This window comes from Crocodylus siamensis, chromosome 3 (genome assembly GCF_052110815.1).
Source record: "Crocodylus siamensis isolate JL-2025a chromosome 3, ASM5211081v1, whole genome shotgun sequence".
NCBI lineage: Eukaryota > Metazoa > Chordata > Crocodylia > Crocodylidae > Crocodylus > Crocodylus siamensis.
The window spans coordinates 165,117,299-165,135,402 of NC_143397.1; the positions used below are offsets into that span (position 1 = coordinate 165,117,299).

At 39.5% G+C, this 18,104-nt stretch overlaps 1 protein-coding gene across 2 annotated transcripts in view; it reads right to left on the reverse strand.

The window, feature by feature from the left end:
- GNAL (G protein subunit alpha L) overlaps nucleotides 1–18,104 on the reverse strand; it is a 316,776-nt gene that overhangs the window by 94,689 nt on the left and 203,983 nt on the right. For both annotated transcript variants that reach the window (XM_090039652.1, XM_090039653.1), the window contains exon 5: nucleotides 180–277. In XM_090039652.1, coding sequence (XP_089895778.1) covers nucleotides 180–277 — 98 coding nt within the window. The remainder of the gene's footprint in view (nucleotides 1–179; nucleotides 278–18,104) is intronic.

Consider the following 18,104-nt stretch of genomic DNA (forward strand, 5'->3'; position numbering starts at 1 on the left):
ATAAACCCCAAATAAAATCTTGATTATTCCAGATGTGTAGAATTGATAAATACAAAGAAAATTAGAATGCTATCTGGTGCCCCACAAACTCCTAAGTTTTGCAAATATAAATATCTTTTTGAGATTTGTTATAAATAATTACATTCTTAGTTATTGAATCCACAAAAATAAACACTTACTACTGTGCACAGTCAATCAGTTGGTATTCGTTTGACCTCTCGAAGCATGCCTTTACTCCTTCATCATCCCAGAGCTTTTTTGCATGTTCAAAGAATTCCTGAAAATTGCAAATGTGACAAATAAGTGAAGATTTCTTGACTTAATTAAAAAAAAAGAACTCTTCCGAAACCTTCATTTTTAGAATAGTTACTAAATGAAAAGTTATGCATTTAAAGAAGGAAAAAAAGAACAGTAATTAGTAAAGTCACAGTAAGCTTAATTTACTGTACACACAGCTGCCAGTATAGTTTCCATTATCTGATACACTCAATGACTGGCTTAACAATTCATGCAAGTCAACGTATGAAATTTACTGTAATTACAGGTGCTGCCTAGAACTGTTCTCAATTTTTAACTTTGTTTATAGCTGAGTCATGATTAGGTCACAAGAATGGTAGAGAAAATGGATTATTTTAGTCTAAAGGTAAGTTACTTGGAAAAAGAATCAAAGGGTAGCTTCTTAAAAAAATGGTTTCTTTCTCTCAACCCCCTCCCCCAATTTTGTCTGTATTTTTGCATACAATATATAAATTTGGGTGCAAGAATTTCATATACTTTGCTTTTCTACCTTCCCCAAAAGAGTACTTGCCTATTCAATAAATAAAAATAAATAAACTGACATAGCTTAACTTCCCTCCTATGTGACCAAAAGGAAACTAGAAATGAGAAAACCGGGTTAACAAATCCCAGTGCCAGAAGACAGTGTCAGGTAAAATCAAATTCACTGGTATATTGGAGTCTGAATAGCAGATCTTTTCGTGTGAAACAAACAAAGGTAAGTTAGCACCAACTCTTAAAATTGTACAAAAACCTCTCCACAACACAACTGAACACCCAAGGGGTGAACATGAAAATCTTACAAAAGAATCTCTAAGGGCAACAGCCTTTATTTTTGCTGTGAAACACAGTCTATCGGAAGACTTAGCAACTGAGCAAAAGACCCTCTGTACATTAGTTTCTTGTTGCTACTCACAAATCAGATCCTCTATGAATTACATATTCAAAAGACTCTGGTCTCAACTTCTGGAGATCAGGGAGCTACACATCTGCAAATGCACAATAAATAAAAGACCCCTGTCCTCAACCCAAACTAACTCAACTTCCCTCCCACCACATATTTTTAAAAAGGATAGGAATGCCCCCAGAGAAAGCACTGTCTTTTTGGCAAAGCCAACCCAAATAATTGATACCTTGATGTAGGCACTCATATTAGCCTAGCTTGATTGTGAGGATTCCTACAGTAAATCCCTACTTTCAGTACCGTAAGTTTCTGTATTTATGCGCATGTGCGTGGGGGTGTGCGTGTGTATGGTTCTTTGGACTAAGATGCCTCAGGATTATTTTCAAAGCTTGTCTACATGGGAAAGATGGTCTATAGTAAACTACAAAATGAATTTACAGTGCACCAGTTACTTTGCTCTCCTGTGTGGATTTCCTTAGTGCATACTAAGGCGCCCGCGTGAAAAGTAGTTTTGGTCATTTTGAAATACAGTAAGACACCTCAACCTTAATGCACACTAAGAGTGCCCGCATGGGGAATTAGTGCAGATAAGCTAAGGTGCTGTAAATTCACACCTTACCTTACTGTGCCACAACTTTCCCATGTAGATACACCCTAAGACAGTGGTGGAGGAGCTCATCTATCTTTTGGGAACAAAAAAAAGCTATGTTTTGACAAAGGTTAGAGAGACTGAGTCATTTTGATAACAGGTCCTGTTTTACAGTCAATATAAAATTTAGAATTGTCAACTATTATGCTCCTTTAGCCTAATTTACAGATCTACAGATCTTCCAGAAGTTGGTGGACTGAATGGACTCAGTTACTTGCACAGATGAGGCCCTGCTGCCCCTAATTTCAGAAGGGCAGCTGGTCGCTAGCACAGTACCAAAGACTACTATAGATACAGCCAACCGTGTACTTAGCTCCATGACATCTGTAGTGGTCACTGAGCTGCTTATCATGGCTGCAGGGACTGGACTTTCCTAAGGAGGTCAGAACTACAGGGGCAGACTTCCCATTGAGGGCCACAGAGATTTTCATCTTCAGGAGTGACAAAATTTTATATACTCTAAAAGATTCAAGTCATCCTCTGTTCCTTGGGAGGTACTTTCTCGCTTTAAAAATGCAGTTTTGAAAATCAGTCCTGTGCAGCACAGAGGGGAGGTCCTCTTTCACTAGTGCTGCTTCTGCTTCACTGGTGCAGCTAGCACCTCAAAATAGGGATGAGATGGACAGAAACAACTGGCTGTATCATACAACTCAGTGCAGACCCAAACCTTCCTACTGTCCGTAACATAAAACCCTTAAATATATGCTTATGTGTGCACTATACAGATCCTGTTCAGGCAAGAAGTCATAGTCAGGGAGTCATAGAGAAGTAGGTCCGGAAGAGACCTCCAGAGGTCATCTAGTTCAACCCCCTGCCTGAGGCAGGACCACCCCTATCCAAAACATCATTTAAACTTATTGCCGTCAACCCTGACGCAACACAGACCTAACACCCTAACCTGCCACAGGTAAAGCAAGGAAACCATGGCAACCAATGTCCTGCTTCTATAAAACTTCAATATAGGCTCTAGAGGTCCCAGGTAGAGGGCAATGTCCCCATCTATAGAAGAAAGCAAAAAACCCCACAGTCTGTACCAATCTGACCATGGTACAAAATTCCTTCCTGACCCCAAATATGGTGATTGGTCTGACCCTGAGTGCAGGGGCAAGACCCTCTAGGCAGGAATGTCTGGCTTTAGTCCCAGCAGGAACATTGGCACATCCCAGTCAAAACCCCACCTTTGGCTGTAGCCAGTACCCAACCAGAAAGTCCAGAAGCATGGGATGGCCTTAGATGGCTGTTTTCATGCGGGTGGTGGCCCATGATGTGTTCAACATAGATGTCCCTTGAGAAGCATGGGAAATACTGGAAGCGAGAGCAAGGGGTTGGACTGAAATCTTCTATGCACACCATAGACTCACAAACTAAGTACAGACATTACACTTTTATCAGTGTAAGTGATTGGAAACCAGTCTGTACCCATAACAGAACAGAAGTTTAGCTCTCCTGGGCTAGTTAAAAAATGGCAGAACCCAGTCTAAGATTTTCCCCCATGCCAAAGGGCAAATGTGTATTCTGTTTGTTGCCAATGTAACCTATGTCACTTACAGAAAAACATGTAACTTAGTTCGATTCTGCCTTGGGCTACAAAGACTGCTAATGTCGTGAAATATTACCCACCCCAGCAACTGTACACATATAAGTCACTATCCTGCCTCCTGCCTAACTTCAGACCAAGAATCTTAAAAAGGAGTCATACATTGTTAACCAGAATAAATATGCAGAAGGGAAAATAGTGTGGTCTTCTACATCCCAGTTTCTAAGCAGGGAAAAGGTGGTATCAGGATAGCCATAATGTATACTTTATCTCTGAGGCAAACATCATCTAGAATCTCATTAGAAGCAAAAAAAATTACAGATCTGATATGAACTGTTCCATTTTATAAAGAAGATAAATAAAAATTTTGATTTCTAAAATACATATCATTATCATGATGTTTGATAATTTAGTCGTCATGCATATTGCTTCCCAAATTGAAAAGTCAAGCAGTTTTTTTATAGCCACTGTGACAGGTTTTGGAGGAGTTGTGTGGGTGCTTATAACGTAAAAGATAACTTTATTTCATAAATAACAAACATTAAATTTTAAGAAAGATGATGCTGTATTCTCCATTAAGACAAAGTTGAAATAGTGTTTTCAGGGATTAGTGCATATGTATTTGTTACTGTAGGTATTACTTCATGGGTTTTCTCATGGTAGTTTCATGTAGCCTTCTTATGCATTTTCCAGAATACAGGAAAGGCCTGAGATTTTGGAAATTGGAAGTACTTTAAAAACTTTTTTTTAAATGTTCATAATACAAAGTACGGTTCTTATTAAAGGCAATAACATCAAGAAATGATGTTTTGCTTAATATCCACTTAAACATCAAAATACTTTTTAAAAACACATCAGCATGTGTCTGTGTCTATCCACCTTTTTCAGATAGTGCATGAACATTTAGATGTACAAAAATATAATAACCTATGCAAATAAATACAAGGGTCAGAAATATGTGTTCTTGATTTTTAGTGTGTAAAGTTGAAATTTGCATATTTTCTTCTTTCAGGCACATTTGAACTATTATTAAATAATCAAGAGACTGTATTCCACATTTTCATAGTAAAACTGGAACTTGTAATTTAATTTAATAAATTCTTTGCAAATTAATTTTACACCAGCTACACAAACATTTAAATAGAAATTAAACTCCTGTGGTTAATGAGCACTGAAACATCATTCTTCACTTCCTGATGCTGCCTGTGATGCCTAATTTAAATCTTGGGTCAAGAAAAATACGATGGGCATGTATATGTTGACCTCTCCAATTAAAAGCTTCAATGGAGCACATTTGTGCCTAACCTTTTTATGAATCTAATATGAATATTATTGTTGTCTGGATTATATTTAGCTGCAGCATGTTATTCCTAGTTTCTCTTGGATTTTGGAGCACTGAGTATCTCTTGGTTAATAAATATATAATAGATGACAAAGTCAGTTTTATATTTCCGTAGACTAAGAGTTGTTATTTGGAACATCTGTAAATACATTCAAATTTAACTAAAAATTACCTTCTGTGACTGTTTATACCATCTGTTCTGAAGATCTTTCCTCCCCTTGTATTCTTAGTAGCTGACAGTTGCTTGGTGAAATGTAGATTACCTGTATTACCTTTCTTGTGTGGTACATTTTGGCAGTTGGATTTAAGATTGGGCAATGAATTCAGTGCAAGCAAAAGCTCTTAACAAAAACTTCTGCTATGAATTTTATTGCTCCTAAAGAGTTTGTTCTGTAAAGATTACAGTATAGATTGGAAAACAGGCTTTTCCAAGCAGTTGCATAATATGCAGACAATAACTGAGTCTCACAGCAGTATACCCATGTTACAAATAGTGAAACTGAACCACAAAGAAAGTTGAGTAAACTGCTGAAGGTCACACGGCAAATTTGTTTCTAAACCAGAAATTCTGGAAACATTGTAGCTTTTCCAAATTAACCAGGTTCTATTATGCAGAAGCATGTTAGTTTACCCTATAACTTTGTTTTGGAAAATTAGGTAGTGCTGAAAAGCATCTACACATGGAATTATTCCTGAATAAAGAGTCCTTTGCAACCAACACGCACACATGCATTCTATAATATCAAAGCAGGAAGGGTACTGTCATTACATTGGGGGGTGGTGTGCATGTGTGTGTGTAAAATATATATGTATATATTTCCCTATAAATATATAGGGGAAAAATAAACACCAAGAAACCAAGAAAGTATAGATATCAAATCACAATGCCATATATGATTTATTATATTTCAACAGTGTTACATACTTTTCCTCTTAAACGTATTTGCATTAGTCTCTATAAACTGCAGTTTGTACGTTACAAAAAAATTCTGTTGCTGATGGATAAATATATTAGTGGCTTTCTACTTAACAGTATTCTTTAAAAGACAACTGAAAATTTAGGAACTTTAAATTTCCTTTACTTGGAGTTAAATTATTTAAAGGAATATTTAATTACTCTTGAGATTAGTATGTTTATTATTTGTGAAGTATAACATTTATAATTCCCCTAAATACAAGGATTTGAAGTAAATATATTGTTTCTTAGCAAGACTTAACTTTGAATATTTTTAATGAAGTATTCTCTTCAAGAAATTGCCCAATACATATTCTCTAAACTAATGGGTTTATCTGACATCCTTGGCTTCTAAAATGCCTCAAATGTAAAAAGAAAGCATACAGGCAATGGAAGGATGGGAAGGTCACCAAGGACACATACCAGGAAATTGCCAAAGCCTGCAGGGACAAAATCAGGAGGCAAAGATAAAGAATGAGCTTCACCTGGCAAAGGAGGTTAAGGACAACAAGGAGAGGTTTTATAAATATGCTGGCCAGAAAAGAAGGACCAAGGAAGCTGTCGGTCCTGTGTCAACAAACCAGAAGGAACTCCTAACCAAAGAGACAAAGAAAGCAGGGCTACTCAACAGCTACTTTGCCACAGTCTTCACAAAAAAAAATAGGTTGCAGTCCTAATAGGAATTATCTGGATAAGGAAGGAGCAGGCTAAGGAAGGAGCAGGCTAAGGAAGGAGCAGGCTAAGGAAGGAGAAAATAGTAGAGACAGTCAGAGAGCTTTTGTTGCGTCTGAATGATTTCAAATCAGTAAGGCCAGATGAGCTTCATCCTAGGATCCTGAAAGAACTGGCAGAGGAGATCTCATAGCCCTTGGCAATGATCTTCATGAAGTCATGTGAGATGGACCAAGTACCAGAGAACTGGAAAAGGACTAAGTAGTGTTCTCTTTAAAAAAGGCAAGAAGGAGGACCCTGGAAACCACAGAGTGGTTAGCCTCATCTGGGAAGTTACAGGACTGTATGCTAAGGAAGGCCATTGTAAAGCATCTGGAGGAGGAAAGGCTGATCACAAGCAGTCAGCATGGATTTATGAAAAACAAATCATGTCAGACAAACCTGATCTCCTTCTTTGACAAAGTAACTATTTGGATGGATGAAGAAAATGCTGTTGATATAGTATATCTGCACTTCAGCAAGGCTTTTGCAAGGTCCCACATAACCTTCTCATAAACAAATTGGAGAAATGTGGGCTAGATAAACTACTGCAGCATGGATTTATAACTGGCTCAATAGCCATAAGCAAAGGGTAATTATTAATGAGTCCATGTCAGAATGGCAGAAGGTTTTGAGTGGAGTCCCACAGGGGGCTGTCCTGGACCTCGTGCTGTTCAATGTGTATATTAATAATTTGGATGCTGGCATAGAAAGCTTCCTGAGCAAGTCTGCAGACAACACAGAACAGAAGGATTGTAGACATGGAGAATGTGAGTGCAGTTCAGAAAGATCTTGACAGATTGGAAAGTAGGGCTAGAGTTAACAGGATTAGTTCAGTGCAGACAAATGCAAGGTAGTACATCTCTGGAGGAATAATCCAAAACAAATACAAAATGGGGGACACCTGGCTGGATAGTAGCACTGTGGAAAAGTACTTGGGAGTCTTGGTAGACCAGACTCCAGATGAAGCTGCAGTGTGATGGCAAATGCAGTTTGGGGATATATCAGCAGAAGCATTAGGTACAAGATGTGGGAAGTGATAGTGCCTCTCTACTTGGCACTAGTTAGGCCTCATCTGGAATACTGTGTGCAGTTCTGGACTCCACATTTTAAAAAGGATGTGAAGAACTTGGAGAGGGTCCAGAGACAGGCAACAAAGATGATCAAGGGCTTGGAAAGCAGGTTATATGAGTAGAGACTGAAGAATTAGGCATGATCAGCTTGTGGAAACAGTGCTTAAGAGGGGACATGATAGCAGTCTTCAAATACTTGAAGGGCTGCCATAAAGAGGGAAAGCACCTGTTCTCTCTTGCTGCAGGAATGAGGATGTAGACCAGTGGCTGGAATTTGCAGCAAAGTACATTTAAGCTGGATAGCCAGAAAAACTTCACTGTTAAAACAACGAGGCAGTGGAATAGATTGCTTAAAGAAGTTGTGGGATGTAGTTGTACATAGGTGTAGCTATGCCTGTGTTCTGCCATGAGTATTACTCCCTTGAGGACGGTATTGGATACCAGGAGGTACTTCATCAGTTTTGAGTTGTGACAGTGTACTCTGCAGGCTCAGAGGATGCTCTTGTTGCTTGAGTCTAAATGCCTAAATACAAGGTATCACATTGTACCCCATCTCCCTCAGGAGCTGTACGTGGTGAAGGCCAGCCACTGGTCCTGGAACAGGATGGTCATGTCAGTGATCAGTAAAATGTTTTTGTTCTGATCTGTTACCACCATGTCCAGATACAGCAAGAACTTTCTTTCATAGCTGCACCTCTGGTACCTCTTGTTTTGGTGTCTGCAGCAGCTGAAAAGCATAGCAGTTAAGATTGGACCAGTAGATGAGGCGCCAGTCTGTGAAGTGTGTGAACTGCCCATGGGGCACAAAGTGGTTGCTGGTATCCTACTTTAAGGTGACCTCAAAGACTGCCCTAGTCAGGTTTTGCCACCAGGACACTGATGTACTTAGGCTGCACGGTGTTCTTCAGGTAGGTCCTGATTCAGAAGGATGATGTTCATTCAGTTGTAGTTGGGGCTGAGAACAGCAAGACCCCCAGCTCCTGCTGCTCCTTGCACCATGTCCAGTAGCAGCCAGTGCACTCCCTGAGATGCCATGTGGCAGTGTGCTTGGCTCCACATCAAGGCTAAGTTCCCTCCATCTCACCTGAACTCATCCTCCAGCAATCTCCACAGGAATGTGACTGACTCTTTGTGGGATGGTGGCCTGATGATCCTCTTCCAGGTGGTCACTTTCAGGGCACCTGTGGCAATGCTGCGATCAAGTCATTGGGGCAGGTCAGGATGCAGAAGGCACGGGTGACTACTCTGATGCCACAAAGATCTCCTATGCAATGTACGCTGGCACCCCCCAGCCAGCAGAAGATGCTCAGGATCCTGTTGTTGGCCCATAATGGCAGATCTATTCAGGCATTTCCAAACTTTCAGGTGCTTGACTCTGCACCTCAAAAAAACATCCCTTTAATACTTTTGTATGCTACTGCCTACGCAGAAACAAAATTTATTGTGGGGTATCAGCTAGGTTTCCACAGACATGGCTCAGTCTTATTCTACCCATTAGGTGCTGAAGTGTGTTGTGTTCCACCTTGATTAAGTCTCTGAAAATCCATTAATACATCTACTTTTGTAACATGCTGTCATCATAGCATTAAGACTAAGTCACAAAAAAGCAGTGAGGAGGAGGAAAAACCACCCACCTTTTGTATTAACAGTTTTTCATCAACTTTAACTAAGTGGAATAGGATTGCACTTGGATACCTGATAGATGGAATAAGATCAGGGATTCTGTCTTCAGTGTGAACTACAATATTGACTACATAGCTGAACACTAGAAGAAGGCTGTGGGACTGTAGCTAGATAGAGCCATGTGTCAACACTACAATGTGGCTGCAGGTAAAGGTTTTCTCACTACCAGTTCCAAAGGCCTGCTGAAAACAATGGAGGTGACATAAGTTCTAAAAAATGGTCACAAGATATTTTATAATAGAGATTATTAGGAAAATATAGGCATTGTGACAAGCACCCCATACAATGCTATAGTCCTTCAAAATTATATTTCATCACATACCTTAGATTCTATTAATTTCACTAACATTCTTTTCAGTATTAATTAAAAGGATACTTGTTTGGAACCAGAAACAGGCTTCCAGAAAGTTCAATTATGTTCTGATCTGGGAGTCTTTATAATATTTCAAAAGATTCTGGAGGAGGAAAATAACATCCAAATTGTTCCTTGGCATTTTAAACACATACATTAACATACAAAAGTTAAGGATTTTTGTGGGTGGTATCTTTTATTGGACCAACTGTATAGTTGAGAAGGACATAGACAAGCTTCCTCAAGTCTCAGGTACTTAGTACCCAAAAGCTTACTTATATCCCTCCAAACTATACAGAAAATCCAATAAAAGCTATCACCCATAACAACTGTTGCCCCTTGTACTTTTCCTGGAGTATTATGGGTACAACATCACCCACCCCAAAACTACTATATACATGTTTCTGAGCAGCAAAATAACTTAATAGGAAAATGGCTTTGGGAGAAAACCTTTTATCCCTGGAAGACACCAGAAATACCTATTTATTTTAGGCACTTTAGATGGTCTTGTATAATTGACTTGTTTGATTGCTTCAGAACTGTTAGCATATACTCGCAACCCTGGGAAGCAGTGTGTACTTCTATACATAATAGGTTCTTACTCAAAGTCTTTGAAACTAGAAGGAATATTTTCCTAAATATGCTTCTGTCCAAAACATTTAAAAAGTCACAAATCCAGAAGTCACAGATTTGCTAACGCACAAAAAATGGCTAGCTAAACAACTGCTTTTGTTCTATAAAGGTATACGGGCTTGGTAGCTAATAAATATATTAGAAGGATGCTAATTTTAAAAGTCAAGAATTAAAAAGTTAGAAACTGCTAGGAAGCTGCCAGTGCAACCTTACTTCAGTTCCTTGAGGCACATAAACCAGTCTGTAAATACATAATTGCATACAATTTTTGTCTGCCTCTAGAGCTGAAGCTGAGTGGCTGGGGGCTGCAGGCTCCTTGCCAAATATGCAGGGGAGCTGGATTCATTTAGAGCATAGAAAAAGTAGTTTAGTAGAAAAACAGTTCACATTCATATATTTTAATCCTCATCATTCACTATGGAAATCCATCCTTTATTATACCATTTATGACCTGCATTGAAATATTAATAATTTCTGTCTGTGCTTTTCTTTAAGATGCTCATCACCCCAGTATCTGAATATTTCAAAATGCCAAGGGATTTCTCTTCACAAAATGTCTGAGAGGTGAAGTGGCATTTATCATACATCCTCATTTTTCAGACTAGTAAACTAAAGAACAGCAAGATTAAAGCTATAATTACTTGAAATGTCCTAAAATATTAGGTGTCCATTTGACAAGTTTAGCACTTAATTTTTTTTAAATTTATCCCTGGAAACATATAGGAAGATTATGGCAAAGACAGAGATGGAGTTCAATATCCAAGGGTAACATTCAGTTGCCTAACACATTAAACCATTTCTTCTCTTTCCAGCAACAAATGAGGCAAGGATCCTACTAATAATTTTATTCAACATGAAGCTTTGATTTATTTTCTGAGCATCATCTGTGGATAAGATAGGGGTCCCTGTGGCAAAAGTAGTAAATACAATTGTATCATAGAATGTATGACTGCACTGACGCTCTTAATTCTTTCATCTACTGATTTTTGAGTGTTTGACTTCACAGACTTTGTGTTCTTTTAACGTAGCTTTGTACAACATTACTTAAGTTACAGGAAAAAAAAGAAACCGAAGAGAGAAAATTCATCATATGGAATCATACCAACTCCGCCAGTTATCAGCAGGATCATTAGATCCACAGCACTGATGTTTATCATTTGAATCACTAGGGGAACTGGTGGTAGTAATGGATTGTTTTCCTTCAAAATATACACTGTAAGAGAGAAAACAACCCAGACAATTGAATAGCAGAGGAATGTGAGACTGGAATCCTGGGTTTGGAGCACAGTGGGTATCAGCAATTCTAGAACCTGCTTCCCTTTTTCTCCAGCATGTCCCATCTCTCCTGTCTGTTTCTGTTGCTGCTGCTCCCTTCTCCAAGCCCGGGTTTGTCCTCTCTACTCCTGTCTCTGGCTGCCTATTATCCCTAGCTTATACCTGTTCCCCACTCTGCTCCTCAGGACTCTACATGTGTCAGGTGCTTTTTTTCTTCCCCCATACCATGCCAGCTGGGTAGGAGCAGTCTAGACTCTGACAGCACCATGAATGAACCTCATCATCCACAGGAAGAAGGAGAAGTTACAGGGGAAACTTAGATTAGTTCCTGCAGCACTGGGTTGAAGTATACTCACTGAAGATGAAAGCTATAGAATGTAGCTGCCAAACTCTAAGAACACTGAGCATGTGCAAATTACGAAATTCAGCAATGTATAATGTGGCCAAGTTTGGGCTGAATTTGAGATGGATAGAAAAATACAAAATTTTTAACTTAGAGGCAACCTCAGGCCAAATTTCAAGTTCCTCCTCCAGAGCACGGAGTAAACTAGAAATTCTCAGTGGTTACAAAGTATTTTTAACACAGTTAAAACAATGCATCTTTTCTTTAACTCATTCTCTGAAATGACTGAACTTTCTTTTGCCAAAACTTAAGCAAATTTCGTATCAGGCAGTCAAGTGAGTAAGTGTGGATAAGTTATAAGCAACTGAAAAATGGGTCTTAAATGGGAAGTGCCAGGCATTAATTACAGGTATCATTATTAGCTCAGCCTGTAACAAAATCTTATTGTTACTCAGTCTGCCTATTTCCACAGAAACAGAAGATCTGCTGAAAAAAGAACAGTAGTCCATCTTGTCTGGTATCCCAACTTAGCTAACAGTAACAAATGCTTCAGGGGAAGATACAAAAAAATCCCTATAGTAGACAATTATTTAAAACATGCCCCAAAGGGAAGTTTCTTTCATCAGCTAATGGTTTAACTGTGACTTGAAACTCAGTGATTTATCTCTCTAATTTAAAGAACAAACTCTCTATTAAATCTATTTGTAGATGCTTAACTATGTAACTGTCTAATCCTTTTGTTCTGTCCTTGCAGTCACTACTACCCTGTGGCAGTGATTACCACAGGTTATTTATGCATGGTGGAAAAATGTTATTTTATCAGTTTTAAATATGTCAACTTTCATAGCCATTATTTTCTCTCATGCCCCAAATACAATAGGTGCTCCTAATTGACCTTCTCTGTACCATTCAGAATTTTTTATGCATCTCCATGGTTTCTTTTCTTAATATTTTCAATCAACTAAAAATTCCCAAAGTCATAAATCTGTCTTCAAAGGTACATCTTTTCATTCTTCCAATAATCTTGTTTCCTATCTCTGGGCCCCTTCTGTTTCTGGTATATGTGTTTAGTGATAAAGAATCATAGAAAATTTGGGTTACAAGAGACCTCCAGGGGGCATCTAGTGCAACCCCCTGCTCAAAGCAGGACCATCTCCAACTAGATTATTTCAGCCACGGCTTCCTCAGGCTGGGCCTTAAAAACCTCCAAGGATGGAGTTTCCACAACCTCTCTATGTTCCAGTGTTTCACCACCCTCCTAGTGAAAAACTTTTTCCCAAATCCAACTTAAACCTCCCTTGCTGCAACTTGAGACCATTGCTCCTTGTTCCGTGATCTGCCACTGCTGAGACCTGTCTAGCTCTATCTTCTTTGGAACCATGCTTCAGGTAGTTAAAGGCTGCAATCAAATTCCCTCTCAGTCTTCTCTTCAGCGGACTAAATAAGCCCAGTTCCCTCAGCCTCTCCTCAGAAGTCATGTGCCCCAGCCCCCTAACCATTTTCACTGCTCTCTGCTGGAGTCTCTCCAACTTGTCCACATCCTTTCTATAGTGAGGGGCCCAAAACTGGACAAAGAACTCCAGATGTGGCCTCACCAGTACAGAATAGAATGGAATAATTACTTCTCTCAATCTGCTTGCAATGCTCCTACTAATGCAGCACAGTCTTCTTGGAAATAAGGGCACATTGCTGACTCATATCCATCTTACTGCCCACTATGACTCCCAGGTCCTTTATTGCAGAGCTACTGCTTAGCCAGTCCCTAGGCTGTGGCAATGCATGGCATTCTTCTGTCCTAAGTGCAGGACTTTGCACTTGTTCTTATTAAATTTCGTGAGATTTCTTATGGGCCAACCCTCCAATTTGTCTAGATCATTATGAATCATAGCCCTACCCTCCAGTGCATCTACTACTCCCCCTAGCTTGGTGTCATTAGAGAACTTGCTGAGGGAGCAATCCATCACATCTTTCAGACTGTTAATGAATATATTGAACAAAACCAGCCCCAGGACCAACGCCTGGGGGACTCCACTTGATATCAGCTGCCATTGAGACACTGATTACTACTGTCTGAGCCCAGTGCTCCAGCCAGCTTTCTATCTACCCTAGAGTCCATTCATCTGACCCATACTTCCTCAGCTTGCTTGCAAGAATGCTGCAGGAGACTGTATCAAAAACCTTGCTAAAAATCAAGGTGTCTTAAGTCCACTGCTTTTCCTGCATCCACAGAGCCAGTTATCTCATCATAGAAAGCAATCAGTTTGGTCAGGCATGACTTGGTGAATCCATGCTGACTGTTCCTAATCACCTTCTTCTCTTCCAAGTGCTTAGAAATGGATTCTTTGAGGACCTGCTCCAAGATTTTCCCAGGGACTGAAGTGAAACTGGTCTGTAGTTCCCTGGATCCTACTTTTTCCCTTTCTTAAAGATGGGCACTATATTTGACCTCTTCCAGTAGTCCAGGACCTCCCCTGATTACCATGAGTTTTCAAAGATGATGGCCAGTGGCTCTGCAGTCACATCAGTCAACTCCCTCAGCACCCTCGGGTGGATTCTGTCTGGCCCCATGGACTTGTATATGTCCAGCTTTTCTAAATAGTCCCTAACCTGTTCTTTTGCCACAGTTGGCTGCTCACCTCCTCCCTAAACTGTTCTGCCAGGTGCTGTAGTCTGGGAGCTGACCTTGCCTGTGAAGACTGAGGTGAAAAAGACATCGAGTACTTTAGTCTTTTCTGCATCCTCACTCACTACGTTGCCTCCCCCATTCAGTAATGGACCCACACTTTCCCTGACCTTCCTCTTGTTGCTAACATAATTATATAAACCCTTCTTGTTATCCTTCATGTCTCTTGCTAGCTGCAACTCCAGTTGAGCTTTGGCTTTCTTGACTTCATCCCTGCATGCCCAAGCAATATTCTTATACACCTCCCAAGTTGTTTGTCCAAGCTTCCACTTCTTGTAAGCTTCCTTTTTGTGTTTAAGCTCACCAAAGAGTTCTCTGCTAAGCCAAGTTGCTCACTGCACATAGGAATGGTTTGTTCCTGTGCCCTCAGTAAGGTTTCTTTAAAGACCACCCAACTCTCCTGAATTCCTTTCCCCACTCAGACTGACTTCCCAGGGGATCCTGCCCATCAGCTCCCTGAGGGAGCCAAAGTCTGCTTTTCTGAAGTCCAGGGTCCATACTCTGATGCTCTCCTTTCTTTCAGTAGGTCAAGAAGAGCATGGCCCCTAGCTGGTCTCTGAAACACCTGCACCAGGAAGTTGTATCCAATGCGCTCCAAAAGCTTCCTGGACTGCCTGTGCACTCCCAGCAGATGTCAGGGGACTGAAGTCCCCCTTGAGAACCAGGGCCTGTGATCTGGAAACTTCTGCTAGTTGTCTAAAGAAAGCCTCATGCAACTCATCTAAAGGAATCACTGAATCAGAATTAGAAAGTTGAGTGCCTTCCAAAAAGATATGTATATGCCATGCCTCTAAAAGAAATTATGGTCCTAATGTAGATAATGTGGGTAAAAACCAGTAAACATCAGGTAGAATACCCAAAAGAAAAAGAAGTCTGCTCAGTCATCTGTCAAACAAACAAGCATGGTCTCCTGATAATCAATCTTTTGTTTATGAGGCAGATATGTCCCTTATGGTTCTACCTCTTCCACCTCTTAATCCTTTATGCAGCTTTTTGCTTAATGAAGCAGCTGATTTTCTGGAGGTACACAAAAATCAGCTGCCCAGAATCCCAAGGTTAGCAACAGAGTGAGTTACAATTTCAAAACAAAACTACAACTATGACACAAGTTATCTTTAATTTTTCCAAGAGCATTTTCATCAAAACCTTCATTAACACTGAAGTAATAGCGTAAGAAACAAAGCCAGTTAGGAATGGCCAGCTTGCACCCAAAGGACCTGCTTAATGATAATGTTCAAAGCCTCCTTATGCACCTGTGTTAGTGCCAGCTTAATTAGACAGTAAGCCTTAGGGACAGGATAACCTCCACCTCCAACAAGGTATTTTCTGTTGTAAATACTAAGTGTGCAATAATCATGCAATTACCTTACTAATTAGTGAAACATTTTGATAGGTGAATCAACAGCTTGGTTGTTAACAACAGAACTGTCTTCTAAGACCTACCCAGGTGTCTGTCAAAGGAGAAGTCAAAGGCCTATCCAAACCTAATTTCTCTCCCAACTCACCACACAACTCCTGCCTTTTCAAAAAGATCACACCAAAATGAAAGGTGTGATCTTAAAATAGTGTGATGAACCTGTCTCAAACATAACTTTAAGTTGCTATGGGTTAACCTAGATGGTTTGTAAACAGCATCTCCCTTTGGATACCACTGTCAGTGCATCTTAAGGCTCTAAGAGACCAGAATGAGCTAATCAACTCCTAAGAGACTCTCTCCATACCTGGAATTGTAAGGAAAGCAAATGGTGAAACAAACGGCATTATAAAGGTGGTAAATCACCATTTAAAACTTAACCACAGGGAGAATTGCCACACAGAATGTTTTGTGAATAATGGAGCTACTTAACGATAGTTCCATAATTAAGTTGCAACAGTATGTCCCATTACAGCTGCTCTCATGAGCTGATTAGCACCCCATTTTAAATTTCATATCTTCATGTGCATGCAAAATCAGAATTCCAGGTATCATTGGTGTCTATACTGATACCGTTTTTTACCTTCCCTTCTTCTCAAAATGTGATCAGCACTCTTCTGTAGTCAGTGCTTTTGTTTTTTGTTGGGGTTTTTTTGCTCTATGATATGATGATACAAATTTCTACTTAGTGGACCACTAAGTTAACAGACTTTTCAAGCTTTTCAGATTAAGTCTTAACTTTTCATTTCTAAACCTGTAAAAATGGGTTCTTTTAAATTTTAGGGTAAACAGTGTGTAATGATTCTTTAGTTCAAGCTAACAAATAAAATGCTTTATGCATGCAAATCTTTAATATTTCTAATTATTATATAGTTGAATTTAGGAAAAATTATTGCAAAGCAAACAGTCTTTAGATGGGATGGCCAAGAAATTAGCAGCAATTAATAAGACGATATCACTGAAAATATTCTTGTCAAGATTACTGTCATCTAAAATTTTAAATGACAGTTATCATTGCAAGTGTTTCACATTTAAAAGAACTTCATGGCAAAATTTTGTGTGTGAAGTACATTTGTCCTGAGCTAGCATAGCAATTGAAGCCATGTCTATGTTGTTTCTATGTTGTGCCTAGGACCACCACTAAGAAACACACCCAGTCCACTTGCTCCCAACTCAGTACTTGCCAAAAAAGAATGTTCAGAGCTGAGCTGAGGATGTACACTCAGGGGATGCTCTAAATGACTTGCACTGCCTCAATTCTGAGCTTTGTCATATGCTAAGCAGGAGTGAGTGGGCAAAGCAAGCTTCTTTGTGGCACATGTATGACATGGAAGCAGTGTAGATATATCCCTAGTCATATTAGCTCCAAAGACCAGTTCCCACTTGAGTGTCATCTTCACTCCTCAGGAAATAGCTAGGCGTTTCTGAATTGGACAAGCTTGGCCAAGTCAGCATGTTAGGAACTTTATTCATATTAAAAAAAAAAAAAGCTCTCTGATTTCAAACATCCTGCTATTCATCTTAGTTGCATGCTTTGTTTTAAGTCACATCATCATGAATTTCAGAAGCTTGTCACCCATTTGAGACTTCAAAGCTTGAAAAATATGGAATTAGTTAGGAGGCAAACTATAGTATAGAGTAACGAAGGGTAAATTTAGTTCCCACACATAAAGAAACTTATACCCAGGGTAATAATGAGAGAGGCAAGAAAAAGACTGAGATGGAGGTGCCCTGAGGAGGTCCCATAAGGAAGACGCAGCAGTAAAAAATTCCAGCACAGCTGAAGTGAGGCAATAATAGATGATGGAACTGTTAAACAGTAATACTACAACACGTATTTTCTTCTCACATTGAGTTTGTAGTTACACAGGAAATACCAGCTGCTATATCCTTTTACTTTTGTCCCTGCGCTATAGTTCTATCTACCTCAGGTACTAGGGAAAGCAGTATTTTTTCCAGTGCCTTTGGAACTATCTCCTTATACAGGAGCTACTCAAATGTAACATAAAATTGGTATGAATTGCGAGATCCGTGTTGTTCAAATTCACGGACTCCCCTCAGCAGAACCCATTTGTATGTCAAGACAAAAGATAGTGCCTGTGTTGTAAACTACACCTTCTATAAATAGTAATTTTGGTTGAAATTAGCAAGTTTCAGGCACATAAGCGAAGAAAATGAGTTACTTCCCTGCCACTGAAGATGGGTAATAAAATTATTAATTTGGTCTATCATGTACTTTCCTTATTAGGACAATGGGAATTTTATATTCCCATG